This window comes from Oryx dammah, unplaced genomic scaffold, assembly GCF_014754425.2.
Source record: "Oryx dammah isolate SB20612 unplaced genomic scaffold, SCBI_Odam_1.1 HiC_scaffold_21, whole genome shotgun sequence".
Classification (NCBI taxonomy): domain Eukaryota; kingdom Metazoa; phylum Chordata; class Mammalia; order Artiodactyla; family Bovidae; genus Oryx; species Oryx dammah.
This window is the reverse complement of record NW_024070205.1, coordinates 26,126,479-26,153,899: the sequence shown is the minus strand read 5'-3', so window position 1 is coordinate 26,153,899 and position 27,421 is coordinate 26,126,479. Positions and strand designations below refer to the sequence as shown.

General features: G+C 40.8%; 1 protein-coding gene across 2 annotated transcripts in view; it reads right to left on the bottom strand.

Annotated features, from left to right (window-relative positions):
• CUNH1orf158 (chromosome unknown C1orf158 homolog) overlaps positions 1 to 12,766 on the bottom strand; it is a 28,097-nt gene extending 15,331 nt beyond the window's left edge. The window contains exon 1 of one of the 2 annotated variants that reach the window (XM_040263974.1): positions 12,393 to 12,766. In XM_040263974.1, coding sequence (XP_040119908.1) covers positions 12,393 to 12,506 — 114 coding nt within the window. In that variant the 5' untranslated portion in view covers positions 12,507 to 12,766. The remainder of the gene's footprint in view (positions 1 to 12,392) is intronic. The other variant, XM_040263975.1, reaches the window with a different exon arrangement.
• Between the last annotated feature and the right edge of the window lie 14,655 nt (positions 12,767 to 27,421).

The following is a 27,421-nucleotide window of genomic DNA, read 5'->3' as shown; positions in this document are numbered from 1 at the left end:
TACCTAAGGAGACAAAAGAACTGTACACAGAAAATTATGACACTAATGAAAGAAATCAAAGATGACATAAATGGAGAGATATTCCATGTTCCTGGGTAGGAAGAATCAATATGTGAAAATGACTATACTACCAAATGCAATCTACAGATTCAGTGCAATCCCTAGCAAATTACCAATAACATTTTTCACAGGATTAGAACAAAAAATTTCACAATTCATATGGAAACAAAAAAGACCCTGAATAGCCAAAGCAGTCTTGAGAATAAAGAATGGAGCTGGAGGAATCAACCTTCCTGACTTCAGATTATACTACCAAGCTACAGTCATGAAGACAGTATGGTACTGGCATAAAAACAGAAATATAGACCAATGGAAAAAGATTAAAAAAAAAAAAACAGAAATAAACACATACACCTAAGGATACATTATTTTTTTTACAAAGAAGGCAAGAATACACAATGGGGCAAAGACAGCCTCTTCAATAAGTGGTGCTGGGAAAACTGGACAGTGACATGCAGAAGAATGAAATTAGAACACTTTCTAACACCACACACAAAGATAAACTCAAAATAGATTAAAGACCTAAATGTAAGATCAGAAACTATAAAACTCTTAGAGAAAAATATAGGCAGAACACTCAATGACATAATTCAAAGCAAGATCCTCTATGAACACCTCCTAGAGTAATGGAAATAAAAACAAAAATAAACAAGTGGGACCTGATTAAACTTAAAAGCTTTTGCACAAAAAAGAAAACTATAAGCAAGGTGAAAAGACAACCTGCAGAATGGGAGAAAATAATAGCAAATGAAACAACTGACAAAAGATTAATTTCTAAAATACACAAAATACACATACAGCTCAATACCAGAAAAACAACCCCCAAAACTGGAAATAGAACTGCCATATGACCCAACAATCCCACTGCTCGGCATACACACCGAGGAAACCAGAATTGAAAGAGACACATGTACCCCAATGTTCATCACAGCACTGTTTATAATAGCCAGGACATGGAAGCAACCTAGATGCCCATTAGCAGACGAATGGATAAGAAAGCTGTGGTACATATACACAATGGAATATTACTCAGCCATTAAAAAGAATACATTTGAATCAGTTCTAATGAGGTGGATGAAACTGGAACCTATTATACAGAGTGAAGTAAGCCAAAAAGAAAAACACCAATACACTATACTAAGACATATATATGGAATTTACAAAGATGGTAATGATGACCCTATATGCGAGACAGCAAAACAGACACAGATGTATGGAACAGTCTTTTGGACTCTGTGGGAGAGGGCGAGGGTGGGATGAGTTGGGAGAATGGCATTGAAACATGTATATTATCATATGTGAAACGAATCTCCAGTCCAGGTTCGATGCATGATACAGGGTTCGCGGGGTTGCTGCACTGGGATGACCCAGAGGGATGGGATGGGGAGGGAAGTGGGAAGGGGGTTCAGGATGGGGAACACATGTACACCCATGGCAGCTGCATGTCAATGTATGGCAAAACCAATACAATATTGTAAAGTAAAAATAAATAAATAAATAAACCCATAGGTCTGCTTAAAAAAAAAAAAATCAAAAAGTGGGAAAAAGACCTAAATAGACGTTTCTCTGTTTAGACATGCAAATGGCTAACAAACACTTGAAAAGATGTTCAACATTGCTCATTATTCAGTTCAGATCAGTTCAGTCTCTCAGTCATGTCCGACTCTGCAACCCCATGAATCGTAGCACACCAGGCCTCCCTGTCCATCACCAACTCCCGGGATTCACTCAAACTCATGTCCATCGAGTCGGTGATGTCACCCAGCCATCTCATCCTCTATCATCCCCTTCTCCTCCTCCCCCCAATCCCTTCTAGCATCAGAGTCTTTTCCAATGAGTCAACTCTTCGCATGAGGTGACCAAAGTACTGGAGTTTCAGCTTTAGCATCAGTCCTTCCAATGAACACCCAGGACTGATCTCCTTTAGGATGGACTGGTTGGATCTCCTTGCAGTCCAAGGGACTCTCAACAGTCTTCTCCAACACCACAGTTCAAAAGCATCAATTCTTTGGCACTCAGCTTTCTTCACAGTCCAACTCTCACATCCATACATGATCACTGAAAAAACCATAGCCTTGCTCATTATTAGGGAAATGCAAATCAAAACTACAATGAGCTATCACCTCACACCAGTCAGAATCAGTTCAGTTCAGCTCAGTTCAGTCGCTCAGTCGTGTCCGACTCTTTGTGACCCCATGAGTTGCAGCACGCCAGGCCTCCCTGTCCATCACCAACTCCTGGAGTTCACTCAGACTCACGTCCATCAAGTCAGTGATGCCATCCAGCCATCTCATCCTGGGTCGTCCCCTTCTCCTCCTGCCCCCAATCTCTCCCAGCATCAAAGTCTTTTCCAATGAGTCAACTCTTCGCGTGAGGTGGCCAAAGTACTGGAGTTTCAGCCTTAGCATCATTCCTTCCAAAGAAATCCCAGGGCTGATCTCCTTCAGAATGGACTGGTTGGATCTCCTTGCAGTCCAAGGGACTCTCAAGAGTCTTCTCCAACACCACAGTTCAAAAGCATCAATTCTTTGGCGCTCAGCCTTCTTCACAGTCCAACTCTCACATCCATACATGACCACTGGAAAAACCATAGCCTTGACTAGACGGACCTTCGTTGGCAAAGTAATGTCTCTGCTTTTGAACATACTATCTAGGTTGCTCATAACCTTTCATCCAAGGAGTAAGCGTCTTTTAATTTCATGGCTGCAATCACCATCTGCAGTGATTTTGGAGCCCCCAAAAATAAAGACTGACACTGTTTCCACTGTTTCCCCATCTATTTCCCATGAAGTGATGGGACCGGATGCCAGTCAGAATGGCCATCATCAAAAAGTCTACAAACAGTAAATGCTGGAAAGGGTGTGGAGAAAAGGGAATGCTCTTGCACTGTTTGTGGGAATGCAAATTGATACAGCCACTGTGGAAGATGGTATGAAAGTGAAGTGAAAGTGAAGGTACCTCAGTCGTGTCTAGTTGTGTCCATGGACTATACAGTCCATGAAATTCTCCAGGCCAGAATACTAGAGTGGGTAGCTTTTCCCTTCTCCAGGGGATCTTCCCCATCCAGGGATCAAAACCAGGTCCCCTGCATTGCAGGCAGGTTCTTTAGCAGCAGAGCCACAAAGGAAGACAGTATGGAGACTCCTTAAAAAACTAGGAATAAAACCACTATATGACCCAGCAATCCCACTCCTAGGCATATACCCTGAGGAAACCAAAATTTTAAAAGACACATGTATCCCATTATTCACTGCAGCACTATTTACAATAGCTAATATATGGAAGCAACCTAGATGTCCATCAAGAGATGAATGGATAAGGAAGTTGTAGTACATATACACAATGGAATATTACTCAGCCATAAAAAGGAATGCCTTTGAGTCAGTTCTAATGAGGTGGATGAATCTAGAATCTACTGTACAGAGTGAAGTAAGTCAGAAAGAGAAAGATAAATATCATATTCTAACACACACATATATATATGGAATCTAGAAAAATGGTACTGAAGAATTTACTTCCAGGGCAGCAGTGGAGAAACAGACATAGAGAATAGACTTGTGGACATGGGGAGAGGGGAGGAGAGGGTGAGATGCATGGAGAGAGTAACATGGAAACTTACATCACCATATGTAAAATAGATAGCCAACGGGAATTTGCTGTATGGCTAAGGAAACTCAAATAGGGGCTCTGTCTCGACCTAGAGAGGTGGGATGGGGAGGGAGATGGGAGGGAAGTTCAAAAGGGAGGGGATATATGTATACCTATGGCTGATTCATGTTGAGGTTTGACAGAAAACAACAAAATTCTGTAAAGCAGTTATCCTTCAATAAAAATAAATAAGTTTTAAAAGAAATGAATACTAGAGTGGGTAGCTGTTCACTTATCCAGGGGATCTTCCCCATCCAGGGATTGAACCCAGGTCTCCTGCATTTTTTTACCATCTGAGCCACCAGAAAAGCCCTATTATATCACAATTTTTCATTGTTTTTTGAAATTCATTGTAGTAAAAGATGCATAATGAAATTTACCATTTTGACTATTTTTATTTTATTTGGCTACAGTGCATATTAGTTGCAGCACAAAGGATTTTTAGTCTTGGCATGCGGAATCTATTTAGTTGTAGCATGTAGAATCTAGTTCCATGTGTGTGTGTATGCGTGCATGCATGTGTCGCTAAGTCATGTCCAGCTCTTTTGTGACCCCATGGCCTGTAGGCTGCCAGGCTCCTCTGTCCATGGAATTTACCAGGCAAGAATACTGAAGCAGGTTGCCATTTCCTTCTTCAGGTGATCTTCTGAACCCAGGGATCGAACCCTCATCTTTTGGTTCTCCTGCTTTGGCAGGCAGGTTCTTTAGTACTGAGCCACTTGATTAGGTGCGTCCCTAATTAGGAATCAAAACCCAGGTCCTCTGGGAGTTTGCAGTCTTAGCCATTGGACCACCAGGGAAGTCCCATTTTTAACTACTTTTAACTGTGCAGCTCAGTGGCATTAATTACATTCCCATTGATGAGCAATCACCACCTCCATCCACTTGCAGGACTTTTTCATCATCTCAAACTGAAACTCTGTCCCCTTTAAGCAACAGCTCTCTATTCTTCCCTTGCTCAGCCCCTGGCAACCACCATTGTACTTTCTATTTCTATGAATTTGACTACACTACTGTACCTCAGATCTTCCCAGGTGGCGCTAGTGGTAATTCTGCCTGCAAGTGCAAGAGATATAAGAGACGTGGATTCCATCCCTGGGTCAGGAAGATCCCCTGGATGAGGGTATGGCAATCCACACCAGTATTCTTGCCTGGAGAATCCCATGGACAGAGGAGCCTGGGGTCAAAAAGAGTTGGACACGACTAAAGCGACTGAGCACGCACGCACGCACTGTATAAGAGGGAGTACACAGTATCTGTCTTTTGGTGACTAACATTGCACTAGGGACAGATGTTCATGACATTGTACAGAAGACAGGGATCAAGACCATCTCCAAGAAAAAGAAATGCAAAAAAGCAAAACAGCTGTCTGAGGAGGCCTTACAAATAGCTGTGAAAAGAAGAGAAGTGAAAAGCAAAGGAGAAAAGGAAAGATATACCCATTTGAATACAGAGTTCCAAAGAATAGCAAGGAGATATAAAAAGGCCTTCCTCAGTGATAAATGCAAAGTAATAGAGGAAAACAATAGAATGGGGAAGACTAGAGATCTCTTCAAGAAAATTAGAGATACCAAGGAAATGTTTCATGCAAAGATGGGCTCAATAAAGGACAAAAATGGTATGGACCTAACAGAAGCATAATATATTAAGAGGAGGTAGCAAGAATACACAGAAGAACTGTACAAAAAAGATCTTCACGACCCAGATAATCACGATGGTGTGATCACTCACCTAGAGCCAGACATCCTGGAATGTGAAGTCACGTGGGCCTTAGAAAGCATCACTACGAACAAGACTAGTGGAGGTGATGGAATTCCAGTTGAGGTATGCTGAAAGATGATGCTGTGAAAGTGCTTCACTCATTATGTCAGCAAATTTGGAAAACTCAGCAGTGGCCACAGGACTGGAAAAGGTCAGTTTTCATTTCAATCCCAAATAAAGGCAATGCCAAAGAATGTTCAAACTACCACACAGTTGCACTCATCTCACACGCTAGTAAAGTAATGCTCAAAATTCTCCAAGCCATGTTTCAACAGTACGTGAATCGTGAACTTCCAGATGTTCAAGCTGGTTTTAGAAAAGGCAGAGGAACCAGAGATCAAATTGCCAACATTCACTGGATCATCAAAAAAGCAAGAGAGTTCCAGAAAAATATGTATTTCTGCTTTTTGACTCTGCCAAAGCCTTTGACTGTGTGGATCACAAGAAACTGTGGAAAATTCTGAAAGAGATGGAAATACCAGACCACCTGACCTGCCTCTTGAGAAACCTGTTATGCAGGTCAGGAAGCAACAGTTAGAACTGGATATGGAACAACAGACTGGTTCCAAATAGGAAAAGGAGGACATCAAGGCTGTATATTGTCATCCTGCTTCTTTAACTTATATGCAGAGTACATCATGAAAAATGCTGGGCTGGATGAAGCACAAGCTGGAATCAAGATTGCCAGAGGAAATATCAATAACCTCAGATATGCAGATGACACCACCTTTATGGCAGAAAGTGAAGAACTAAAGAGTCTCTTGATGAAAGTGAAAGTGGAGAGTGAAAAAGTTGGCTTAAAGCTCAACATTCAGGAAACTAAGATCATGGCATCTGGTCTCATCACTTCATGGCAAATAGATGGGGAAACAGTCAAAACAGTAAGAGACTATTCTGGGGGGGCTCCAAAATTGCTGAAGATGGTGACTGCAGCCATGAAATTAAAAGACACTTGCTCCTTGGAATAAAAGTTATGACCAACCTAGACAGCATATTAAAAAGCAGAGACATTGCTTTGCCAACAAAGGTCCGTCCAGTGAAGGCTATGGTTTAACATCCAGTGGTCATGAATGGATGTGAGAGTTGGACTGTGAAGAAAGCTGAGCACCAAAGAATTGATGCCTTCAAACTGTGGTGTTGGAGAAGACTCTTGAGAGTTCCTTGGACTCCAAGGAGATCCAACCTGTCCATCCTATGGGAAATCAATCTTGAATATTCATTGGAAGGACTGATGTTGAAGCTGAAACTCCAATACTTTGGCCACCTGATGCGAAGTGCTGACTCATTTGAAAAGACCCTGATGCTGGGAAAGATTGAAGGCAGAAGGAGAAGGGGACAACAGAGAATGAGGTTTTTGGGTGGCATCAGCGCCTCAATGGAAGTGAGTTTGAGTAAATTCCAGGAATTGGTGATGGACAGGGAGGCCTGGTGTGCTGCAGTCCATGGGGTTGCAGAGTCAGACATGACTGAGCAACTGAACTGAACATTGCACTTAACTTAGTGTCTTCAAGGTTTATCTACACGGTAGCATGTTTCATAATTTCCTTTCTCTTAAAGATTGAGTAATATTCTATTGTATGTATATGCTCTATTTTGCTTATCCATTCCTCACTGAATTACTTCTACCTTCCAGTTCCCATGAATAATGCTGTTAAGAATATAAATGTGCAAATATGTCTCTGCAAGAGCCTGCTTTCACTCTTGATAATAAATTCTTTCATACATAAAGTTTTTAATTTTGGTGAAGTCCAGTTTATCTATTTTTTCTCTTGTCCCCATATCCAAGAAATAAGTGCCAAATTTAATGTCATGTAGCTTCTCTCCTGTTTTCTTCTAAGAGTTTTATAATTTTAGGTCTTACATATAGACCTAAAGACCTTACATATAGGTCTTTGATTCATTTTGAATTAATTTTTGAATATGGTGTGGGGTAGGTGTCCAACTTCATTCCTTTGCATGGGTATGATTGTAGCTGGGCTTTTCATATACGGTCTTTATTATGTTAAGGTGAAGTGAAAGTCACTCAGTTGTGTCCAGCTCTTTGTGACCTCATGGACTATACAGTCCATGGAATTCTCCAGGCCAGAATACTGGAGTGGGTAGCTGTTTCCTTCTCCAGAGGATCTTCCCAACCCAGGGATCAAACCCAGGTCTCCCACATTGCAGATGGATTCTTTACCAGCTGAGCCACCAGAGAAGCCCAAGAATATTGGAGTGGGTAGCCTATCCCTTCTCCAGCAGATCTTTCTGACTCAGAAATGGAACCGGGGTCTCCTGCACTGCAGGCAGAGCTTGGTCTCTGAGCTACCAGGGAAGCCCTGTGTTAAAGTAGTTAAAAGCTAAGTAGAATTCACCAGTGAAGCCACCCAGTCCTGGGCTTTTATTTTAGGGAGCTCTTTGATTACTGATTAAATTTTCTTTCTAGTGATATGTCTAGTCATACTTTCTATTTCTTCATGATCCTTTCTTCAATATACCCTGCCTTTCTTTGGCTCTTGTAACATTTTTTTACTTAGACTTCATTTTCTATGAAATTAATACAGTGCCACCTCATTCTCTTTGAGTTGATATTTGCAGGGAGTATCTTTGTGTAGTCTTTTATTTTCAACTTTTGCATGTCCTTAGATCTAAACACAGTCTCATAGATGGTGGATGAAAAAAATCTTGTTTTTTTCCCCATTCTGCAAATCTCTTTTGATAAGCATTTAATCTATTTACATTTAAAGTAATTACTATAAAAAAGAAAAAAGAAAGTAATTACTGTTATTAACTTTTACCATTTTGTTATTTGTTTTCTTTTTTGTCTTATAGGGCTTTTTGTTCCTCCTTTTCACCATTACTACTTTTCTTTGTGTTTATTTAATTTTTAGTAGTGACCTATTTTTCTTTCTCATTTCCTCTTGTGTATATTTTAGAGAGATTTTCTTCATAGTTATCATGGGAATTATACATAACATCTTAAACTTATAGTGATCTATCTTATTTTTTAATTAATTTTTTAACTTTTTATTTTATACTGGAGTATAGCTGATTAATAATATGATAGTTTCAGGTAGACAGCAAAGGGTCTCAACCATCCATACACATGTATCCATTCTCCCCCAAACTCCCCTCCAGTCCAGACTGCCACATAACCTGGAGCAGAGTTCCCTGTGCTATGTAGTAGGTCCTTGTTGGTTATTCATTTTAAATATAGCAGTGTGTACATGTTTATCCCACACTCCCTAATTATCCATTCTCCCCTCCCTTCCCCCACGGGGAACCATAAATTCATTCTCTAAGTCTGTGGGTCTGTTTCTGCTTTGTAAGTAAGTTCATGTGTATCATTTCTTTTTAGATTCTGTAAATAAGGTATGTCATATATTATTTCTCTATGTGACTTACTTCACTCAGTATGATAATCTCTATGTCCATCCAAATTGCGTAACAATCTATTTTAAATTCATACTATCTTGCCTTAACTCATTAATAAAAACCTACTCTGATATAGCTTTGCCCTCCCTTGTTTTGTGTTATTGATGTCACAAATTACATGTTGATATACTGTGTACCCATTAACATGAATTTATAATATTTTATGCTTTTGTGTTTTTTAATTGTGTAGAAAATAATGGAATTACAAACCAAAATTACAATAATGATGGTGTCTATATTTGTGCATTTATCTTTACCAGGGGTCTTTATATTTTCATATAACTTCAAGTTACTGTTTAGCATTTCTCCATACTAACTTCAAGGACTCCCATTAGCACTTCCTGTAGGGAAGATATAGCAGTAATGAACTCCCTCAGCTTCTGTTTATCTGGGAATGTTTTTATTTCTCCATTTTTGAAGGAAAGTTTTGTTGGCTGAGCTATTCTCGTCAGTAGTGTGATGGGGCTTTGGGGGGTGGGGTTTGGTTTTATTTAGGTTTTGGTTTGCGGGGACTGAGCCCTTTAAAGATATCACTCCACTGTTTTCTGACCTCCAAAGTTTCTGCTGAAAAATCTAATGATTATCTTATTAGGGCTCCCTTGTATTCAATAAGTCATTTTTCTCTTGCTGTTTTGAAAATTCTCTCTTTTTCTTTGACTTTCAACAGATTGATTATAATTGTCTCTGTGTATCTGAGGATTTAACTTATTTGGTCTCCACTGAGCTTCTGGGATTTGTAGATCCATATCTAGTCTGGGAAGTTTTCAGTCATTATTTCTTCAGATAATCTCTCTGCCCCTTTCTCTTCTAATTTATCCCATAGTCAGCATATTGGTCAGCTTGAGGGTGTCCCACAAGTCTTTGGCCTCTGCTCATGTTTCTTCATTCATTCCTCTTTTTGCTACCCAGGCTTAATAATTTCAAATAATCTATCTTCAAGTTTTCTGATTCTTACTTCTTGTCTGTTCAAACCCACTTTTGAATGTCTCTAGTGAATTTTTTTTTCATAAACGTTACTGTATACTTCAATTCCATTATTTTTATTTGGGCTTCCAAGGTGGCTCAGGGATAAAGAATCTGCCTGCAAATGCAGGAGACGTGGCTTTGATCCCTGGGTCAGGAATATCCCCTGGTAAAGGAAATGGCAACCCACTCCAGTATTCTTGCCTGGAGAATTCCATGGACAGAGGAGCCTGGTGGGCTTCAATCTATGGGGTCACAAAGAGTCAGACACGACTGAGTATACACACACACACATTTTTGTTTGATTCCATTTTAGAATTTCTATCATTAATATTCTCATTTTGCTTATATATTATTTTCCTGATTTCCTTCAATTCTTTGTCCACATTTCCTTTCAGCTTTTTAAGTATATTTAAGACAGGTTTTTGTTGTTGTTGTTTTGTTTTTTAGTTTTTCTCTGGTACTACTGCTGCCTGTGTTTCTTCAGGGACTGTTTCTGCCACTTAATTTTTTTCTAGTGGACCATATTTTCTTGTTTCTTTTTAAGTCTTATGAGGTGTTTTTTTTTTGTGTGTGTGTGTGTGCACTTGAGAGAAAAACAGCCATCTCTCCTGGTCTTTGCAGATTGGCTCCAAGATCTCTACTAAGTAGTGGGCATGTTCTGAGCCTTGGAGTCAGTCAGGTATAAAGGTTTTAATTCTTCTTCGGACTTTTCTGAACATGAGCATGCATCCTGCCTACGACTCTGTGTCTGTGTGTATCTGTGCTTTTTATTTCTCCTTGTATACATAGCTACTTTAAAATTCCTTTATTTTTCCAAGAAGCCTCTCTCTGGTTTCTTTTCAGAGTCTTAGATGTTCTGTTGCATTTCTCTACCCATAATTTCTTATCCCCAGACCGTTGCAAGTTTGTAGTCCCCTGTCAGCTTTCACTAACTTTTAACCACTGCTGCTTTCCAAGCTCTTCCTAGCCTGAAATATGAACTATCCACATTTTCCTGTTTGAGCTCTGAGTTAGCAAAACAGAGACCAATCCCTCCGGCAGCTTCCAGACAAGTTACAGTGTTGCTCCACTCCCTCTGTGTTCCAGAGAGGGACCTGGGAGCTGGAACTGGTGCTTCTCCCGCGCTGCACCATGCTGTGCTGGGGCAGAAATGAGGGGAGGGCAGGTAAAAACACCGTGGAGTTTCCTACCGTTTTGAATATGGCTTTTTCTAAAATGGGCATTTGATTTTTTTTTTTTTTTTTTTGCTATAGACCTTTGTTTTCCGGAGCTCCCATATATTTGTTTCCATTAGGCTAATGGTTGCTTTTTAAGTGTTTCCATGGGAAACGAAGGGACCTGGAACTTCTCAGTCTGCCATCTTTCTGAAACGGCTCCAACTCTGCTTTCTTTATGCAGTCTCCTCTCACTCAGCGTAGGATCAGCCCATAATCTCCCCGGGTCCCGCCCTGCACACAGGAGCCCAGTGGGATTGCTTAACCAGTCTTGGATTACACACACACACACACTTACTCCACAAACAAAGACAAGTGCAGTCAGAGCTAAAAATGGCCAAAAGCCATTTCTGACCAGAAGGGTGACAAATGCTAAGGTTCCCACATGAAAAGAGCCTTTTCTAGTTCTCAGAAGTCACTATTAACCTTTCCCACACTTACACCAAATCTGACAATTCTGTCTCACCTTCTTTCACTTGACTATTTTCCAAGAAGATATGAAGATGTCTAGATGTCTCTGCAGAAACTTATGTGGGCCGGTCTCGATTGCCACAAATGAAGATACACAATTTTATGCAGGTCAATTTAGGCAAAGTATTTTGAGATGGTCTTTAAGATACATGGGAACACCAAGAGCACACCTGTTCTGGTTTGAAAGTGAAAGGTGAAGTGCACAGGCAGGGCAAAGTTGTGGAACAGGTGCCAGAGAGCAGCAGTTCATCCCTGGACATCAAGACAAGGAGTGTCAAGCCTGCCTTGGCAGGTAATACATCCGGAAGGATCAACCCAGGGAGAGCAGATGTTCTTCAAATCAAGTTGCGGCTGAATTAGGAACAGAGAACATTGGATGCCTAGAAACACTCCACTGACTACAGAACTTCAAGGCACAACCTTATTGACACCTGTACTATGAAGTTTTCAAGATACAAATGGGGACTTTGATGACTGCTTGAATGTAACTCCTCTGTGTTAGGGAGTCTCTCTGCACAGAGTTCCTAATGCCACCTTCTTAAGATCCAAGTATTTGTGGTCCTTGATTTAGAAATAATAATACTCTCGGGTGGTACAGTGGTAAAGAATCTGCCTGCTAATGCAGGAGACAAGGGATCCATCTCTGAGTCGGGAAGATCCCTTGGAGTAGGAAATGGCAACCTGCTCCATTCTTACCTGGAAAATTCCATGGACAGAGGAACCTGGTGAGCCACAATTTGTGGGGTGGCAGAGAGTTGGACATGACTGAGTGACTAAGCTCATACTCACACAATGCCCTCACTCATCCTCCCTGCCAGGTCTCCTTCTGAGCCCTCTGTCCACCTTCTTTTTTCTTACCTTCCTCCTTTCCTCTGTCCAGTTTCCAGTGAGCACTCTTGTTGAATACTTGGTCTCAATCTTCCAGCTCGGCGTGGAGGATGACTGTGGACTTACAGCAGTAAGAAACTGCATTTGTCCCAAGCTTCTTTGCCTTGACACAGTTTAAGTTTTCGGGGTGGGAGATGTTATGAAGCTGCTGAGTTTGGGGTGCCTTTTTTCTTTTTAGCAGTCAGAATGTAGATGACACCCAGCTAAATTTGCAGGATTAAAGGGCCCTGAGAGTCCACTTTCAGCCTCCAGAAAGAGGTGATGTGATCTTGGATTCCCTACTGTTGACAATCTCCATGGTGATAGACTGTGAGTATAAATACTCTCCTTAAGGGGGCAGCTGATTCCTCAGAAGCAAAATTGATGTTAAAAAAGCAAATCAAACCAACAGCAGTCACCACAAAAGCAGGAGCCAGAAGGACCTGGTTTCCATGTTATGTAACTTCCTGGTTACCAAGGGGTGTCATGCATGCTTCATTTTTATACCTAGATGAGCTGAGATTATCACATTCTACCGTTTAATGTATGCTGACGTGCTAGGCCTATGCTGAGACCTTTACATGTACTCACTTGTTTAACCCTCAAAGAGTCCTATGAAGCAGGTGCCATAACTGTACCCATTTTATGGATGAGGACACTGAAGTAAAGAGGGACTAAGTCAAGTGACTTAGTGACTACCTCAAGTCACACTTGTGGAGACCTGAGATTTAAATCCACTCTGATTCAGTTCTTTTACCACTGGGCTCTGCTCATTGCCCATCTGCCCCTTTGCCTAAGGGGCTTCCAGGAAGAATGCTAATAAATATGATTCATTCAGATCATCTTCATTCATCATTCCACAGTCATTCTATCAAGCATACGCTACATTCAGAGCACTGACCTGGAATTATTAGTACAATGCATCAGTGGCTAGACCAGGGCTCTGTCCCAATAGAGCTCAGCCCAATGGGATAAAGACAATGACTTTGCTTATTCATTAAGCCAAAAAATCAAGAAGCAACCATCTAGATATCACCAATGGAGGGCTGGCTCAACAAACTGTGGCATATCATATGATGAAATACCTTGTAGCTGTTAAAAAATGCTGACATAGGACGATGCCTTGCAATGTATGGTTAAGTTAAAGAATCAGTAGGCTTCCCTGGTGGCTCAGATGGTAAAGCATCTGTCTGCAATGCAGGAGACCCGGGTTTGATTCCTGGGTTGGGAAGATCCCCTGGAGAAGGAAATGGCAGCCTACTTCAGCACTTTTGCCTGGAAAATCCCATGGATGGAGGAGCCTGGTAGCCTACAGTCCATGGGGTCACAAAGCGTTGGACACAACTAAGTGGCTTCACTTTAAAGAAGCAGCACACTGTAGTCTTATTTTCAGTTTTCAGTTCAGCCTCTCAGTCATGTCCAACTCTTTGCAACCCGATGGACTGCAGTACACCAGGCTTCCCTGTTCATCACCAACTCCCAGAGCTTGCTCAAACTCATGTCCATTGAGTCAGTGATGCCATCCAACCATCTCATCCTCTGTCATCCTCTTCTCTTCCTGCCTTCAATCTTTCCCAGCATCAGGGTCTTTTCCAATGAGTCAGTTCTTCACATCAGGTGGCCAAAGTTTCAGCTTCAGCGTCAGTCCTTCCAGTGAATATTCAGGACTGATTTCCTTGAGGATTGACTAGTTTGGATCTCCTTGCATTCCAAGAGACTCTCAAGAGTCTTCTCCAATACCACAGTTCAAAAGCATCAATTCTTTGGTGTTTAGGTTTCCTTATAGTCCAACTCTCACATCCATACATGACTACTGGCAAAACCATAGCTTTGACTAGATAGACCTTTGTTGGCAAAGTAATGTCTCTGCTTTTTAATATGCTATCTAGGTTGGTCATAGCTTTTCTTCCAAGGAGCAAGTGTCTTTTAATTTCATGGCTGCAGTCACCATCTGCAGTGATTTTGGAGCCCCAAAAAATAAAGTCTGTCACTGTTTTCATTGTTTCCCCATCTATTTACCATGAAGTGATGGGACCGGATGCCACGATCTTAGTTATTTGAATGTTGAGTTTTAAGCCAACTTTTTCACTCTCCTCTTTCACTTTCATCAAGAGGCTCTTTAGTTCTTCTTTTTTAGTAGTCTTGCTTGCCACAAGTAAAGACATTTGATTTCAAGCAGGCAATTCAGAGAAAGTGTTTTCCAATGATCTTGAAACTACAGTAGAGGAATTCCAGGAAACTAATTGTTCCATATTGAAACAAAGCATGTGGCAAGGAAAGGGCGTGGTAGATAGAACAGAGCAAACTTCCATTTGGCAGAACTGTAGTTTGAGTAGGGCTTAAGCCAGTAAGATGGGATGTCCTTCCAATCAAAACACAGGAGAGCTACATGTTCTGTATAATTCCATTTTTAAAAAACTTCATATTATAAAGTGTAACACAAACATGAAAAATTACATTTAAAATAAATGAAATGGTTTATAGTCAATTTAGTTATAATAAATTCCATGCTTTCCATAAATGGAATCCTATAGCCTATATTCATCTGAGTCTGATTTCTTTTCCTCAATACAGTTAATGTTTTTAAGAATCATCTGTGTTGCATGTAGCTGTGCTGTGCTTAGGTGCTCAGTCGTGACTAACCCTGTGCGATCCTATGGACTGTAGCCCACCTGGCTCCTCTGTCAATAGGAATTCTCCAGGCAAAATTACTGGAGTGGGTTGCCATGCCCTTCTCCAGAGGATCGTCCCAACCCAGGGACTGAAGCCAGGTCTCTCACATTGCAGGCAGATTCTTTACCATCTGAGCCACCAGGGAAGCCCTGTAGCTGTGGTTCCTATAAGTTTGGGGGGCACAGAACAAGTATCCTGATGGCCAGATAGTGCCATTTTTCTAGGGCAGTATCCTTTCAAATTTTTAGTCTCATGAAACCTATAGAAGACTCACAAGACTTCCTAAAGTGTGGATTATATTAGTGGTCTGGAGCCAGATTGTACCAGTTTGTGAGAGCTGACACTACATTCTAGTCATGTTGGTTACTTGAAATTGGTCATGGTAGGAATATTTACACCACAGAATTGGCCAACCCAATGAATTATATTATATATTAATATTTATTAATTTATAAGTAACAGCAAACTTTTGATCTATTGGAGTACGCTGTTTAGTTTAAAGGAGAAAATCAGTCTTACAGAGATATGTAGTTAGAAGATATGTAGTTAGAAGAGAGAGAAGAATTTAGCCTTTGAAATTAATTGTTTGGTTTGCTTTTTTTGTTGTTGTTGGCCGTGTCTTGCAGTGTGTGGGATCCCACTTTGAGACCAGGGATGGAACCCATGTCTCCTGCAATGGACATGCACAGTCTTAACCTCTGGATCGCTAGGGGAGTGCCCACGTGGCAGTTTTCAAAGGTTAATTGCACTGTGGATGCTGAATGAAGTCTACTACTCAATGAACTCTTTGAGCTCTACTATATTAAAATCCACTGGTTGATCTTGTGCTTTGGATAGATCTTTAACCTACTTGTAATTTTGTAACATCATGGTGGTCTTTTGGAAAATATTTTATAGAGCTGTGCAGATAGATCTTCCAAATGTTAACATGTTTCATTATACAATATTCCCCAAAATCACATTTGCTAATATCCCTACTGATATCATCAGAAAAGCACACAGTAGGAAGTTGACAAAGTCACATTGGTAGATACAAGTTTTCCCAAAATTTTAGGTTGAGCTTGAAAGCTCAAAGTTTTGTTATTGGCAGTAACTACTGACTATTGCTTTCTTTGAAGTGAGAGTCTTTCATCATTCATTTTTTAAAACACATTTAGCAAATGTTCCAACTCTAAGAACCATGGTTTTGTCTGCCAATTGTTCTTCCAAGTAAAAGTTTCATTAAAAAAAAGAAAGAAGCCCTGGGAATTCCCTGGCTGTCCAACGGTTAGGACTCTGTTCTTCCACTGAAAGGGGCTCACGTTGATCACTGGTCAAGGAACTAAAATCCCACAGGGTACAAGAAAAAGCCCAACTCACTTTTCTCACAACTCAAACAATTGCACACACAGCATTCTTTCTCAAGAGAACCATTGACCGTGGACATGCCACAGCAGTGCTTTCTCACACGTGTCCTTCCTATTTCCTCACACAGCATGTAAAAAAGATGTCTGCTCAAATGTTGAGATTTAATAAAATTAATAATTTCTCCTTCTTCATCAAGGACACTCCATGTGAAACTAGTGATTTTTTTTTTAACTGCAAGTGTGTGGCGGTGAAGAATATAGCTGGTAATGGCACTGCTTTGGTTTATGCACAGGCTCTTGCAGTTTTACCCAACATCACCTTTGTACTGTCAATGCAAATGCCAAGAACATGGAAAAAGGCAAATAATACCTTAATATTATTAAGAAGACATGCTCAGTCACTCAGTCATATCTGACTCTTTGAAACCCCATGGACTACAGCTCCCCAGGCTTCTCTGTCCGTGGAATTTCCCAGGCAAGAATACTGAAGTAGGTTACCATTTCCTTCTCCAGGGGATCTTCCCAACCCAGGGATTGAACTAGAGTCTCTTGTGTCTCCTGCATTGGCAGGCAGATTCTTTAACACTATGCCACCTGGAATAGTACTGACATGGAAGATCTCCTGAAAGGAGCCTGGGGATCCCCAGGGGTCCATGGACCATGCTTTGAAGACCTCTGCTATTGGATATATACCTAGGAGCAGGGTTTCTGGGTCATAGGGTATGCATGTCTTAACTTTGCTAGACAATGCCAAACTAATAATATTTTCCAGAGCATTACATCAATTTATTATGCATCCCCTCAACAGTGTATAAGTCTTTGTTTCCATTACTCCACATTTTCTAGAATTTTTAATCATCCCAAACAGAAATTATTTACCCATTAAGCAATAATGGTTAATTATTGCTCCCCATCCCATCATCTCTCAAGCTCTGGTAACCTCTTTTCTACTTTCTCATCTCTGTGAATTTGACTGCTCCATGCACCTCATAACTTATTTCGCTTAACTTAATGTTTTCTAGATCCGTCCATGTTGTAGCATGTGTCGGAATTCCATTCCTTTTTTTTTTTTTTTTTGGATGCAAAACTCTATGACTTTATTTAGTTAAAATGACACACAAAGAGACAGAAACTAAGTAGTCAAACTGCATGAAATAATCAATCTTTGAAATAAGGTCGCTCCCACTGCAGAGTCCTCAGTGCTGGGTTTTTATGGCTGAATAATAATATTCTATTTTGCGTGTGTGTGTGTGTGTATATACATATCAAACTTTCTTGATCTGTTGATGGACATTTGGACTGTTTCCACCTTTCAGCTATGTGAATAATGCAGCTGTGAAAATTGGTTTACAGATAGCTGTTTGACCTACACTCTATTGAGTTTTCACCTAAGAATGGAATCAGCCCCAGAAAACCATTTTACACAGCAACCACACCACCAGCAATGCACAGGGCTCTTGTTTCTCCATTTCTTTGCCAACACTTGTTATTTTTTCTTTTTGCTTTCTTTTTTCTTTTTTTATTTTTGTGATAACCTAACCTAATATGTGTGAGGTGGTACCTCATTGTAGTCTCAATTTGTATTTTCCCAATATCTGCCTCAGTGCAGAAGTGGGTTCAATCCCTGGGTTGGGAAGTTCCCCTGGAGAAATAAATGGACAATATTTTTGCCTGGAGAATTCCATGGACAGAGGAATTTTGTGGGCTACAGTCCATGGGGTCTCAGACAGTTGGACATGACTGAGTGACTAACACACGCAAAGGGTATTGATCATCTTTTCTGTGCTTATTGCCTATTTGTATATCTTCTTTGGAGAAATGTTTTTTGCCCATTTTTAAATTGTGTGTGTGTTGGGGAGGGTGTTTGTGGATGTGTGCGGGAGTGTGTTGTAGGAGTTCTTTAAATTCTGATTATTAATCTCTTACCAGATATAAGTTTTACAAATACTTTCTCTCATTCTGTGAGTTCTTTTTACTCTCTTGCTATCTCCTGTTCCTATGTATTTTATATTTTATGCTATTTAAATGAATTATTTTTATTTCATTTTCTGATTATTATCTATATATTAAAATACAATTAAATTTTAAAAACAATAACTTTATAGCCATCAACTTTGTTAATTATCTTATGAATTCTAGTACTTTCCCTGTAGATTCTTGGAGAGTCTGCATGCAGGCATATAGCGTCTGCATGCAGGCATATAGCATCTGCAAGTAATAACTATTTTGTTTCTTCTTTTCCAATTCTAATTGGTTTTATACTTGTCTTTTACATTGGCTAGGACCATCAGTACAATGCTGATTAGAAATGACATGAGCAACTCTTGTCCTATTCCTAGTGAGGAAAAAAGTTTAATGTTTACTATTAAGGATGATGTTTTTGTAAATGCCATTTATTGAGTTCAAGAGGTGTCCTTCTATTCTAAATTTGCTGAGACAGCTCTCATAAATAATATTTACTATTTTGCATCTATTAAGATAATCACAGTTTCTTTCACTGAATCCATTAATGTGATAAATTATATTGATTGATTCCACAGTGTCAAAGTATCTTGCATTTCTAGTATAAACTGTCGTATATATGATCACGATATAGTATCTTTTTTCTAATATTTCTGGATTCTGCTTGCCAAATGTTTTTTAGAAATGTTTTGTTTCTATATCCATGAGTAAGACTTTTGTAGCCTGAATGTTTCATTTGTGCAATTTTTTTGAGATTTTATTATTATGATTAAGTTAACCTCACAGAAAGAATATGCCTACTTTTTATATTCTCTAGGACAGTTTACATAAGATTAATGTGTTTAATCCCTGAATATTAAGTAAGTCAAGGCATCTGGGCCAGGAGATTTTTGTTTTGTTTATCTTTGTTTTAAGGCTTTTCATTATAGACTTAATGTTTGTTATTAGTTACAAAACTAATCTCATTTTTCTCTTTCCTTTTGTGTCAGTTTGGCAAGTTGTGTTTTTATAGGAATTTACACATTGCATCTACATTTTCAAATTTGAGTTTGTATGCTGTTTATAGTGTCCCCTTGTTTTCTTAAATATCTCTAGGATCTGCGATGGAGTCCCTTTTTTATTTCTAGAATTTACTCTTGTACATTTTTTTCTGTCTCTTTAGATAATGATCAATTTTATTAGTCTTTTCGGAGAGCCAAAATGTGGCATTGTTGATCAGCCCTTTTGCATCAGTATTTTAGAGATTTTGCCCAAAATATACATATAAAGATAAGTATATTGGAAAGTATAAAATACTTTTTATAGTCTTTTTAATTGGAATATAATTGCTTTCAAATTGGAGGCAAGAGGAGAAGGGGACGACAGAGAATGAGATGGCTGGATGGCAACACCAACTCGATGAACATGAGTTTGGGTGAACTCCAGGAGTTGGTGATGGACAAGGAGGCCTACAGTTACAGTTACAGTTAAGTCGATCAGTCGTTCCGACTCTGCGACCCCATGGGCTGTAGTCCACCAGGCTCCTCCGTCCATGGGATTCTCCAGGCAAGAATACTGCAGTGGGTTGACATTTCCTTCTCCCGGGGATCTTCCCGACCCAGGGATCGAATCCAGGTCTCCCGCATTAGAGGCAGACACTTTAACCTCTTAGCCACCAGGGAAGAGCAACGGACAGGGAGGCCTGGCGTGCTGCAATTCGTGGGGTTGCAAAGAGTCGGACACGACTGAGCAACTGAACTGAACTGATTGTGTTAGTTTCTTCTGTACAACAACATGAATCAGCCATATGCATACATATATTGCCTCTCTCTTGAGACTCCCTCCCAATCCCTATCCCAGCATCTAGGTCATCAAACAGCACCAAGCTGGGCTCCCTGTGCTACATACCGGCTTCCCACTAGCTATCTAGTTTACCCATGGTGGTGCATATATGTCAAGGTTGCTCTTTCAGTTCATCCCACCCTCTCCTTCCCACCCTGCCCGTGTCCACAAGTCCATTCTCTAAGTCTGCATCTCGATTCCTGCCCTGCAAACAGGTTCATCAGTACCATTTTTCTAGATTCCATATATATGCGTTAATATATATGATATTTACTCATTCAATTATTTTAGGAAATTCTCAGCTATTACATGTTCAAATATTGCTTCTGCTTCCTTTCTTTCCAGAACACCAGCTGCATATTTACCACAACTTTCTCACTGAATCCTCAAAGTCTCTGGCCCCCCTTCCATATTTTCTATCATTTTGTTTCTTTGTGCTTCTGAATAGTTTCTTCTGATCTATATCCCAGCCCACACATCCTCTCTCAAGGATGTGTGCCTAATGTGAAATTAAACCCACCCATTGATTTGTTGCATTTTTCAGTTCTAAATTTTACTTGATTAATAATCTATGTATATATGCTACTTTTTACAATTCCAGGGTTTTTTTTTTTAACTTCTGAATTACAGATTATTCCTTGTTGCCTCAAATGTTCAAATCTGCAGGTTTATAAATCTACAGATTTATATATTTTAGACTTATAGATTGTAGTTATGTATTGTGTTAGTCATTAAGTCATGTATGACTCTTTGTGACACCATGGACTATATAGCCTGCCCGGCTCCTCTGTTCTAGGGACTTCTCCAGGCAAGAGTACTGGATTGGGTTGCCATTATATAAAGATTTATATATTCTATTTATATAGATTATATTTATAATTCATATATATAGATTTTACTTGGACATAATAAGCAGAGCTATTTGATAGTCTGTGGCTTCCTTTCTTTTTACCTGTTGTTTCTGTGGGTTTCTATTGCTAGTTTCTCTCTTCTCATAGGCCTGGTATCTGAAAAACTAAATGTGAAAATGGTATGAGGTCTAGGATGACACTATCTTCCTCCAGAGATGATTGCCATTTGCTTTTCCAATCACCTGTGCCTATTAGGAATGGGATTACTTTAATCCAGCATAGGTTCAGACACTTTTGGTGTCTGCTCAGTGCCACACAGGAGGAGCTACAGCAGACTCTGCAAGCCACAGGAGAAGGGTCTAATTTCAGAGAAGGTGGCACCCTTCTATGGTGAGACCTCACAGGTGGATAATCAATTGACTTCTCCCAGTCCAGTACATCCTAGAAACACCTCTTAAAGATGGGTAATCAGCTTTGGGTTATTGCACAAGGAATGGGATTGGGGATGGGGGGAACAGGTTGCTGAGTACTCATACAAACTTGGCTTCCACTTCAAGTCCCACCTCTTACCAGCTACTTCCTTTTGACCAAGTTCCTGGGTCAAGCCAGCTTTGGTGTCCTAATCTGTAAACTGGGAGTAATTTCATGGCTGCAGTCACCATCCACACTGATTTTGGAGCCCAAGAAAATAAAGTCTGTCACTGTTTCCACCTTTTCCCCATCTATTTGCCATGAAGTGATGGGACCAGATGCCATCATCTTATTTTTTAAAATGTTGAGTTTTAAGCCAACTTTTTCACTCTCCTCTTTTGCCCTCATTAAAAGGCTCCTTAGTTCCTCCTCGGAGAAGGGGGTGACAGTACATGAGATGGTTAGATGGCATCACTGACTCAATGGATATTAGTTTGAGCAATGTCTGGGAGACAGTGAAGGACAGGGAAGCCTGGAGTGCTGCAGTCTATGGGGTCACAAAGAGTCGGACACGACTTAGCGGCTGAACAGCAAAAACAAAATTGGGAGTCAATATCCCATACTTCATAAAATAAGATTAAGAGAATACAATGAAATGTCACCTACAAAACACTTCATAAAATACCTGTCACATATAAGAAGTCAATAAATGCTCAACCCTCTCCTTTGTGCCTAAACCAAGCCTGTTTTAGCAACAAAATCCATTCCTTTCCCTATATTAGAGGAGTGAATTTGGGAAATTGGGACAAAAATATCCCAAAGGGAACAATTGTATATTCTTTTTGAATAGAGAATTCCTGAGCACAAAAACAGATTGTTATCCCCACCAGGAAATAAGCTATGAGTCTGGTAACCAGCACGTCTGTAACTTTCTACTGAACAGCAAATACCTAACCACAACTTACATTGATTCAGCCTGCTTTACACAAACCCCCACATGTGCTCCACATGATTATCCTCATTTCAAAGCAAGAAAACTGAGGGCTTAGGAGGTTACATAAATGTTGGGCCTCCAACTGGTTCTAGACTACGTGTCTTCCATCACTCTGCCTCTTTGCAGAAGCTGCAGTAACAAACCCAGAATGCAATATGTCTCTTCAACTTAAAATTAAAACTGCTCTATCCTTTGGTGATGACAAAGCAGGGAGTTGTTTCACAATAATGAGGTCAGACCCACACTTGTGGGTTTTTCCCTGCAATAAGAAGTGCTTTGAAACTAAGCCCCAGGCGCTGCCTTATCAGAATCAACCTTGTACAGCCATTTGCAAGAAACCAGCTGCAATGTTGGAGCAGGGGTGATCTAGCCAATAGTGAGCCTTGGCAACCTGGGAAAGAAGAGCCAATCTGCTGACTCTGGTGTCCTTTACTTTGCTAGATGAAGATAAGTATGTTAGAGGTCACACACCAGTAACATTGCAGCCTGCCCCGACTCCTCAGCTGATTCTTGGAGAAGTTCATTTGAGTTAAGGACATTTCCCTTTAAAATATAGACCTACCAGCCAACTATGTCCCACACAACCAGGTGTCAAGCAGTTTTCAATTTTCTTTCAAAATCAATTTTCTTTCTGCTTTTGGGATTGGTGGTTACAATCCAACTACTTCCCTCCCAGCTGAGATCTGCTGGGGAAATGGGGGGAATGGGACAGACATCTTTATTATTATTATTATTAATTTTTGACTGTGCTGGATCTTCATTGCTACCTGTGGGCCTTCTCTAGTTGTGGCGAGTAGGGGCCACTCTTTGTTGCAGTGCCCAGGCTTAGCTGCCCCATGGCACGTGGGATCTTCCCAGACCAAGGATCAAACCCATGTCCCCTGCATTGATAAGCAAACTTCCAACCACTGGACCACCAGGGAAGCCCAGAGAGGCATCTTTACAGTATCTATTAATGTGGAAAACTGTGTCAGGCCAAGGATAGATTCAGTCCTTCTTGAATCTATCACAGAGACTCACACATACAGAAGCAGGCACATGCAGATACGTTCACTACAGATTTGTAGGGAATGGCTAAGAACTGTAATAGAGCCATCCCATGGACTACCATGCAGTAGCGAAAAAGAGCAAGAGGACTCTATATGGTTTGTGAGGCTAGATTTCTAAGATACATTGCTGAGTGAAAAAAAAAAAACTCAAGTGGTACAACAGGTACAGAATAATCTCTGTTATATACAATATACAGTAAATCCATCCCACAAAATAATACTCTGTATTTCTGTAGGTACCTATCTGTACATGTGAAAGCCTAGAAACAGGTTTTAAAGGGTTGGAAAACCAACCCTGCTCTCCCCAAAGAAGGTAACAGCAGATACATCCAGATCAAAAGGACTAGAGTTGAGGGAGGGTGGTCAAAGAGACTTTAGCTTTATCTCTAAAAGGAGATATTTTTATAAAAGGGAATTCCCTGGTAGTCCAATGGTTGGGGTTCTGTGCTTTCACTGTGGAGGAGGCAGGTTCCACCCTTGGTCTGGGAAGTAAGGTTCTGCAAGTAACACAGAGCAGCCAAAATAAATAAATAAAGAGAGAGTATATTTGCATATCACTTGCTGCTGCTGTTCAGTCGTGTCTAACTTTTTGCAACCCCATGGACTGCAGCATGCTAGGCCTCCCTATCCCTCACCATCTCCCAGAGTTTGCCCAAGTTCATGTCCATTGCATTTGTGATACCATTCAGCCGTCTCATCCTCTGACACCCTCTTCTCCTTCTGCCCTCAATCTTTCCCAGCATCAGGGAATTTTTCAATGAGTCGGTTGTTCATGTTAGGTGACCAAAATATGGGTGCTTCAGCTTCAGAATTATCCTTTCAGTGAGTATTCAGGGTTGATTTCCTTTATGATTGACTGGTTTGATCTCCTTGTAGTCCAAGGGATTCTCAAGAGTCTTCTTTAGCACCACAACACTTACATAAAGAGCCTCTCAATGAAAGTGAAAGAGGAGAGTGAAAAATGGCCTTAAAACTCAACATTCAAAAAAACTAAGATTATGGCATCCAGTCCCATCACTTCATGGCAAATAGATGGGGAAACAATGGAAACAGTGACAGATTTTATTTTCTTGGACTCCAAAGTCACTGCAGATGGTAACTGAAGCCTTGAAATTAAAAGATGCTTGCTCCTTGAAAGAAAAACTATGATAAACCTAGACAGTGTATTAAAAAGCAGAGACATTACTTTGCCAGAAAAGATCTATATAGTCAAAGCTATGGTTTTTCCATAGCTTTGGGCTCCCCTGGTGGCTCAGATGGTAAAGAGTCTGCCTACAGTGTGGGAGACCTGGGTTTGATCCCTGGGCCAGGAAGATCCCCTGGAGAAGGAAATGACAACCCACTCTAGTATTCTTGCCTGGAAAATCCCATGGACAGAGGAGCCTGGCAGGCTATAGTCCATGGAATCGCAAAGAGTCAGACATGACTGAGTGACTTCACTTTCTTTCTTTCTATGGTTTTTCCAGTAGTCATGTATGGATGTGAGAGTTGGACCATAAAGAAGGCTGAATGCCGAAGAATTAATGCTTTTGAACTATGGTATTGGAGAAGATTCTTGAGAGTCCCTTGGACTGCAAGGCGATCAAACCAGTCAATACTAAAGGAAATCAATCCTGAATATTCATTTGAAGAACTGATGCTGAAGCTGAAGCTCCAGTACTTTGGCCACCTGATGCAAAGAACTAACTCATCAGAAAAGACCCTGATGCTGGGAAAGATTGAAGGCAGGAGGAGAAAGGGACAACAGATGCCAGGGTCCAGCCCCGGTGGATCCAGGGTAATTCAAAGCAGAGATGGAGTCAGCATCCTAGGAATTAATTGCTTAATTAAAGATATGGAGGGAGATTAGAAAGAAATAGTGTAGTAGGAAAATACTAGTGGAGAAAAAGATGCTGAATAACTTGGTTTACGTGGAATACCAATAAAACTCCAAGACAAGGAGTTTGCACCATCTATGTAGGCCACCGGCACCCACTTGAATAGCGGAGGGTGCCCCGCCCTGGGCTCCCTCTCATGTGGATCTTAGAAGCCAGGGCAAATAAGTAGACATGGTGAGCATCCATGCTCCAGATGGGAATTCAGCCAGAAGGGGAAAGAAAGAACGACACGAGGGAATCAGTCTTTCCAGAAACTGATCCATTTTCTTTATTTTCAGGTTTGCTTATATACTTTTTGTTATACATACGGATGAATACAGAGTCACACGGGGTCAGCAGACCTGACCCTTGTCAAAATCAGGTGCTTCATATAAATATATACAAAGGTTTTAGGGGTTTTACATCATCTTCTGGCCATGAGGCCTGCTGACATTTTATGGCCCTTTCTGATAATGGTCAGTCAACCAGAAAACTTATTTTTTCCAGAGGTGATTTTTTCTTAAACTAGGCGCCACCCTCCGAAGGCACCAGATAAAGTTTCATTCCTACAGGGTGAGGGTGTAGTGCGTTACAATTAAGAAAGGAATTTACTTAGCCTAAGGTTTAACATGATTAATCGTAAAGGTTAATACTTATTTCTCCTATATGCTAGTTATATTCATTATAAGGGCAGGGAATATGGAGATTTAGCAGCAAATATTGGCTCAACAAATGAAAAACCCTTCACCAATATAATTTCTAATCAACTCACTATACTATACTAATAATTTTCTAACTTCTCAAAAGAATCTGTATTTAGAAAGTTTACAGCATCTCGTGCCTCTCATGGTTGGGAGGCTGTAAACAATCACATGTGGCTGGACGAACCTGCTCAGGCAGACTAGAGAACCTTCAGAGGAGTTTGTAAGTTGAAACACTCTTGTCACGCCCAGGAATTTTTATTAACTTGGAGCTGTAAGTTAACTCCTTCTCTGAGAGAGGTGGTGGGGGGCAGCCCCCTGTAAAGTCAGGGGTGTAGGTGAGAGCATAAAACAGTAACGTAGGCAGACTCTGGTTTTGGGGGTAGATGCTCAGAAACAGGGGGTTTCCTGAGGCTCGATCCCGCCTTTGTGTATGCCGAAGCCTTCTTCCTCATGACCTTTGCCATGGGCGGAGTTCCTCACGCTGGCTCCCGGCAGACAAAGGATGAGATAGTTGGATGGCATTACTGATTCGATGGACATGAGTTTGAGCAAGCTCTGAGAGACAGTGAAGGACAGGGAAGCCTGGCGTGCTGCAGTGCATGAGGTCACAAAGAGTCAGAAACAAATGAGTGACTGAACAAGAATGGAAATGAAAATATTGTGACTGAGAGTGTGGTTAGCTGTAATACTGACCACAAGTATCTGCCACTTTTATTCTCCTCTGTCCTGTCAACATCAAGCTTAGTTGACAGGACAAGGGTTTTGCTCTGACCAATGAAAGGTGAGCAGAAACAGTGAGTATCACTTCTAAGCGGAAGCTTGGGGAGCCAATGTGTGAGTCAACATGCTCTTTTTCCCTCTGCCATGAGACCAGAGATATCTCAAATAAAGGCTGCTCTATAGGCCTGGATGTGGGGGTAGATGAACGTGGAGCCATGCTGCCACTGACCTTTGTTAAGGTGCTTCAGTCGTGTCCAACTCTTTGCAACCCTACAGACTGTAGCCAACCAGGCTCCTCTGTCCATGGGATTCTCTAGGCAAGAATACTGGAGTGGGCTGCCTTCCTCCAGGGGATCATCTCGACCCAGGGATCGAACGCATATCTCTTACATCTGCTGCACTGGCAGGCCGGTTCTTTACCACAGAGCCACCTGGGAAGTCGCTGACATTTGAGGGTTGTTGTAATATGTAATTCAGCAAGAAATAGACCTTTGCTTCATAAGATACTGAGACTGTGGTGCCATTTGTCACTTCAGTGGAGCCTGGCCTGTACTAGCCTGTATATAACTAGCGAGCCCAGAGATAGGAGGAGAGAGCAGGCAGGTACTCCAGTGCAGAGGGGACAGGGGTAGA